The sequence below is a fragment of the Carassius auratus genome, chromosome 25 (genome assembly GCF_003368295.1).
Source record: "Carassius auratus strain Wakin chromosome 25, ASM336829v1, whole genome shotgun sequence".
Classification (NCBI taxonomy): Eukaryota; Metazoa; Chordata; class Actinopteri; order Cypriniformes; family Cyprinidae; genus Carassius; species Carassius auratus.
Genome location: NC_039267.1, coordinates 11,813,267 through 11,820,225, shown reverse-complemented (window position 1 = coordinate 11,820,225; position 6,959 = coordinate 11,813,267). Strand labels below are relative to the sequence as shown.

General features: G+C 35.7%; 1 protein-coding gene across 3 annotated transcripts in view; it reads right to left on the bottom strand.

Annotated features, from left to right (window-relative positions):
- Window positions 1-367: 367 nt before the first annotated feature.
- LOC113043329 (transcription initiation factor TFIID subunit 4-like) overlaps window positions 368-6,959 on the bottom strand; it is a 39,081-nt gene continuing 32,489 nt past the window's right edge. For all 3 annotated transcript variants that reach the window (XM_026202623.1, XM_026202622.1, XM_026202624.1), the window contains exon 14: window positions 368-1,911. In XM_026202623.1, coding sequence (XP_026058408.1) covers window positions 1,738-1,911 — 174 coding nt within the window. In that variant the 3' untranslated portion in view covers window positions 368-1,737. The remainder of the gene's footprint in view (window positions 1,912-6,959) is intronic.

Below are 6,959 nucleotides of genomic sequence, written 5' to 3'. Positions count from 1 at the left end.
GGGTGAGTAATTAATGACAGAATTTAAATTCTGGGGTGAACTATCCGTTTAAACACAAGAATGATTTTTTTAAATGACACATGGATGAACAGTTCCCAATGAGATCAATAACAGCATTGATTTTCTGAACAAAATATTAAACTACAAAAAAGTAGGGCAGGACTTGACGTTTTTAATCAGAAAATGACTAAATCATGAAATGTGGGCGGTAAATACCAGAATAGAGCCTCACCTGATGGAGCTTTCAGGAGAAAAAAAAAATAATGTCCCAGAAATCAGGCCACATTTATTTGATTCTTTACTTTCTGGGGATGCTGTTGAAATGTTTGACACATTAAATGTAAAACATCATTAAAGAAAGTCTTGGCAGAATTATAATTAGGAACTTTATTCTTTTACAAAAGTACAAATTTAATAGAGATGAGCACTTTTTTCCAAACCAACCAAACATTCAAAAATTGTTAAATTTTGCAAAAATAGAAATTCTAATAGATATGTTTTTTAGACAAAAGACAATCCCTTGATCAACAATACTGTTTGTCCAAACGCCAGCACAAACAATACGAATTAAAAGCAATCTGAGAGATGGAAAAAGATTTAGCCTCAGATCTCAAAGGAATCATTGCACACGACATGAACGCAGACTGTCTCTGTTTAAAGGTAAACACGTCATTTCTTCTCCTACTGCATGGCATAAAGGGCAATATACAAATATTCAGTACATGAGACATAAAATAATGCCCAATGACAGATACCAAATTTATAATGAACTTGATTTCAAACACAAAAGTACATGATCCAAAATGTGACATTAGTATACTAAAACCATTACTGCAGTCGGTCAAAGCCACCTCATGTTTAACCTATTTAAAAAAGGAAAAATATGAACAACCTGCCATTTCTCCACAAATAAGTTACAAGAGATCCTGCTCTAGAATCGTTGGTGAAGCGATGCATATTAGTATTAGCATATTAGATAATTCCATGCCGTGGATTTGATTAAAAACAATGGTGCCCCAGGAGGGCCATGTAAGGCACCATTTCACAGTATACTCGCAGACACTAGTGAAACCGTACACACTTATAACCCCACACTGAGTGTGCGAGAAAAAACTGTCACTTAATTTCAAAAGACCATCCAATAGGATGAAAGACAGTGTTTTACAACACAGAGTTTCTTCATTTTGCATAAATCGGTAACAAAAAAACCCCCCAAAACATCCACACGGATCCTCAGGGACTTAAAGATGCGCTACTCATAAGTTACTAAAAATACTCCAGACTCGTTAGACCTCTAAAACCAGGAACTTTGCATTCACATTTCCAGTGTCTCTATTGCAAATGAGGCTTTCGGTTAAAAACAAGTCCAGCCGCTATTTATATAAAACAAATCTCAATCCTGAAACGTAAAACCGGTCCGAGTCCAAGTTAATGAATAAAAAGATCAGCATTGCTCAAAACCATGGCTCATTAATCCAAAACAAAGGGGAAATAAAACCAGAAAAGGGTGACCCAAAAGGGGGAAAAAAAAAATCATGGTGTCCACAGCCCCCGCTGGTTTTTCCAGAACCTTCTCATCTCCAGAATGCCTGCGTTTGGAAGATTTACAGCAACGTGCTCATCATGACACAAAGAGTACATGCCACAGGTGAGTCTGAAGGCACAGACCAGAGATGAATGTGGAGAAGGAGAGGAAGACTCGATCAGGTGGAGTACCATTGTCTCACTGGATCACTGCTACTTCAGAAGGGCCTTGTAGAGCAGCATGGACCTGGCTGTGGTTCGCTCCTGCTCCAAGCAGAAGATCAAGTCCCTGAGGTTGACCCGGGTAATGCGCTGACGGCTCTGCCGGACTGAGGATGTGGAGGATGAGGTAGAACCGGTCGCTGATCCGGAGGAGCCCACAGGAAACTGAAAGGGAATAAGGAAAGAACTGATTAGGTCATTGTTCACTCATTTTTGATATAGTATACACATCTCAAACATTGGATTAGTTCACATTATTTTGTGCGTTCGTTAACTTAAAAGGGTAAAAAGAAAAAATATATATTATGAAAAGAACGTATTATGCCAGACTGGTTTTTATTCAATTTTAAACAGTAGAAAATTATGTTTCTGCCACTAAATAAATTAAAAAATATATTTTTTTTTTCTTGCAATTGCGAGGTCACATCTTGCAACCCTGACATTTTATCTCAAGTTAATCATTTATTATTTTCCCCTCAGAACTAGACTTTATAACTCGCAATTGTGAGTTTATATAATGCAATTCTGTGAAAAAAATTACCCATTTACTTCTCACAATTCTGACTTTATTATTCGCAATTGCAAATGTATATTTCACAATTGTAATAAAGTCAGAATTGTGAGATAAAAAGTCGCAATTGTTCTTTTAATTCAGTGGCGTAAACAGACTTCCATAGAAAATTTTATTAAAAAAATATATATGTACATATATATATATACATATATATACATATATATATATATATATATATATATATATATGTGTGTATAAAACTTTAATTCTCAATGATTCAATTAGGTGTTTTGTTAAATTTAAAATTGTAATGATTATCATCATCATTATTTTCAAACTTTAAGAATTAAGTAAATGTGATTGATTCACATGGTTTTATCTTTATATAAAGATCAAAATTCAAATCACCCAAAATTAAAGCAAGTCTTTGTGCTACTTAAATCTAAGAAAAACCAGCCCAGCCTTGTTTTGATTCCATAATGCGAGCATTTTTGCAATAAAGACCTAGCAGTCATTAAAGATCCTCTGGTTTTTGTGCTTTTGTGTTCGTCAGCACACCTGCACAACATGTGTTCATCTGTTCTGAGCTGGAGGCTAGAGAACCACACCTCACGCCCCAGGCAGCAGACTTTTGATCTCGACTACAGTATCTCAAAGCACTTCATCTTCAGACTCCACTCAACAAATGTGTGTGAAAGAGTGAGATCAAACCGAAAACAATAAAGACCATTAAAATAAAATCCACGCTTAGTCAAGACAACGAAACGGAGGGTTTGTGACCAGATTATTTACACAGTCCACCTTGAGGGAAAAGCCCTTCCATCAAATTTCCAGGAGGAGGGAGGAACAGGGGTCTATAGCATGACATCAGTCGGCTGGAATGAGGTTAGGGTCTCCAGCCTTCACTGAATACTAAGTACACGTGAGAAGGTGTAAGACGGCCTCCGGGCACAAAACACACACCACACCCTACAGAAACAACCTGCAGCATTGTGGGATCTAGATCACCCTCACACATGCTCTTACACACCCTGAATGATTCCCACTCTCACACACACCCAGGGCTGGCAAAGCTCACGACATGTTTACGCGGGCAGGTCAGTGTGCAGTCTTGTACGTTGTTAATGTTAGGTCATTATTTGAAATTTTTCAGGAGCACTTTAAGGGAAGAATGAAATGCAAAACTGAAATTAGAGCTTAATGCCAAAATTTTCACTCAGCCACACCCAGAAGAGCCCGTTCCAGGAAGTTTAGTACAAGCGATCAAGTGATAGCAAGCCTTTGGTTACATTTTGCACACACTTAAACCTGAAATCAATGCGGCGCACTGGATGCCGTCTGTGTGTGTGGAGACAACAACATAAGCTCGTGTTTTTACATCCGATGCAATGCCACGCAATAGTAGTCAACAAACACCAAATCAACAAACACTTCTTGAAAACAGACCCACTACATCTAGCGATTTCAAATAAATGGGTCAATGACATAATGCACATATTTTGGATATTACAATTGTGACACTGTCACACAAGAGACATGTTTTACCGCTCCATTTATAGCAATCAATTTATGGATAATAGAGTTTTAATAGGTTTGCATGTTTCCTTAAGTCCATTTTATTCCTCTTAACATTTTAGTGTGTATGTCTTTAAAAAATGTATGGTTGGCCTGTCAGGTGACCAGTCACATGACAGGAAGCAGGAACTGTCTAGAGAGCAGCATGGCCAACAAACACTCAGCCACTAACTCAGCTAACAATACATACCTGTAACCTGGATTGTGGAGTTTCCTTTCTGTGGGCTTACCTTTCCAGATTCATGTGGATTATCACTCAATTTGGATTGTATATACACTGGTGGACACTCACATTGGACTTATCAACACACAGGGATTCATAGACCGTTTTAGGGTATGGACAAACAAGCTGTATTGTTTTAACAGTCTGAGTTTACTTGGTTCTATCATGTTGTTTTAAAGTCTTCAATATGAACATTGTAAATACATATATATATATATATATATATATATATATATATATATATATATATATATATATATATATATATATATATATATATATATATATATATATATATTAGAGGTGGGCATAGATACATTTTTTAAATCTAGATTAATCTCACTGTGATCTTGAAATTAATCTAGATTAAAATGGCTCATTCGAATTCTGCCGACGGCATTCAGAATATGTGTTTTCCCCAAATAAAATTGACAAACAGTAAGTCTTTGAGAAGGGGTTTATCAAGCTAGGTGGTGCATTAGAAATGTACATCTCCTGTTTCCAAAATGCATCACAAACTGCTTGAAAAAGCTGTAAACTAATTCCACATTGCACAAGCGGGGACCCCGGTGAAGGTTGTACCGGTGGGCCCTGTTTGAAATAGTCTAATTTGTATGTTCGTTTATTTTTATTTATTTGTGCTATTTACACAATGTTTACGGTTTTTTCAAGTTTGTAGGTGTCAAGGTACAGAAACTAAATAATTAAATGTAAAAAAGCACTGGATAGTCTTCAATGTAAAAATGAAATATACAATGAAACCTACATTTATTCAGAAACCTTCAACATTTCTCACATTATTACAGTTTTGCTATATATATAAAAAAATATATCTGGTGTCTGAATAATTTTTGGGTTGACTGTTATAACTACGAAGTAGTCAAGAGTGATTTTCATCTTCATTTTCTTGGATTAACATTACAGCAGCCAGTCGCTAAATTATCATCCCATTTTTTTCCTCAATTGTTTACTTTCACTTAAGAAATAACTGACAGTTTTTACGAGCATAATTTCCAAGGTGGATATTTTGACATTTTCTATGTATTTGTCAGCACTAGAGCAAAAATAAGCAAAATCGAAAACGCTTATTTTTAGCGTCTCGAGACACCTTTCTCTGCATGAGCCCTGAACACCAGAACCCTGCGAGTACTGAATCGGGCTCTTTCGCACCTTGTTGTTTGTTTCAAACTGCGATTTGTATTTGTTCGTTCAGGTGCAGGAGGGACTTTGAGGAGAACTTCGCAGAAGAGAGCTCGGTTCAGTGTCGCTGTCCGTTAGGCTGGCCTCAACCAGTCAGTTATATAAAAAATCAAGGTGAAAGTCATTATAGCTCGCTTAGTATAGACCCAGCTCCCAACCCAACTTTGAGAATAGATTAACGGCGATATTTTTTTTATCGCCCGATAAGAGTCTCGCGTTAACGCAGCACGTTAACGCCGATAACGGCCCACCACTAATATATATATATATATATATATATATATATATATATATATATATATATATATATATATATATATATATATATAAGAATAAAAAACAAACCAAAATTTTTAACTAAAATATGGTTTAATAATAAAAGCTAATATTTAATAATTTGATCTTTTTATGACAAGGCCAGTTTAAATAAGATTGTAAAATGTTTTGATGTGACTTCCCAAAAAACTAAAATCATATTTATAAATTAATAATTCATAACATTTACAAAACATACTTTTAATCTTTAAAACACTTATATGAAAAAAAAATAAGATGTATAATTGTGTACATTCACATGTACTTTTTAGACAACGGTTATACCACATGACATTGATAATCATTAAACTGATACTCTAAAATTAAAATTTTGTCATTAATCACTTACCCCCATGTCGTTCCAAACCCGTAAAAGCTCTGTTCGTCTTCGGGACACACTTTAAGTTATTTTGGAAGAAAACAGGGAAGCTTGTGACTGTACTACAGAAAAGTATGAAAAGCATCATCAGAATAGTCCATCTGCCATCAGTGGTTCAACCATAAGTTTATGAAGTGACGACAATTTTTTTTTTTTTACGGGAATAAAAGAAAAATAACTTTATTCAATAATTCATCTCCTCGGTCACTCCACATCAGCGTAGCACCATTTTGGCGAATCTGAGCTGTACGCAGGCAGCGTATGCTCTTCTGTGTCAGCCTTGAAACAGGATGCGCCGTTTTCTTTCACATCAAAGCGGAAATATACGTAGAAATGTATCCTTGTGGCTCGGCTGGTACAGAAGAGTGTAAGCTGCCTGCATACAGCTCAGATTCGCCAAAATGGTGCTACGCTGATGTGGAGTGACAGAGGAGATGAATTGTTGATTAAAGTAGTTATTTTTCTTTTCTTTGCGTACAAAAAGTATTGTTGTTGTCACGGTTGAACCACTGAGGGCAGATGGACTGACTATTCTGACGACGTCTTTCATTCTTTTCTGGAGCTTTACAGTGTATTTTACTCGGCAGTCTATGGGACAGTCACAAGCCTCCTGGTTTGTATCCAAGATATCTTAAACTGTGTTCTGAAGACGAACTAAACATTTATTGGTTTGGAATGACATGGTGTAAGTAATTAATAACCACATTTTAATTTTGGGGTGGAGTATCCCTTTAAACTGAAACTATAATGAATAGAGTACATTTATAAAGAACTTGCAACCTGCTTTAAAAACCACAATTTTACTAAGTTTTTATTTATTTATTTATTTTTTTAAATCATGGACATAACAAAACAACAAAAAGCTAAACAGACATTATCAGGAAAATAATTCATTTTTTAAAATAAAAATCCAATATATAACCACCTAAACTCTAGCCTTTAGTAAGAGATGGTTGTACTTGCTCAACTCGACATTGCAGTACAGGAAGACTGCGTTTCACAGTTAG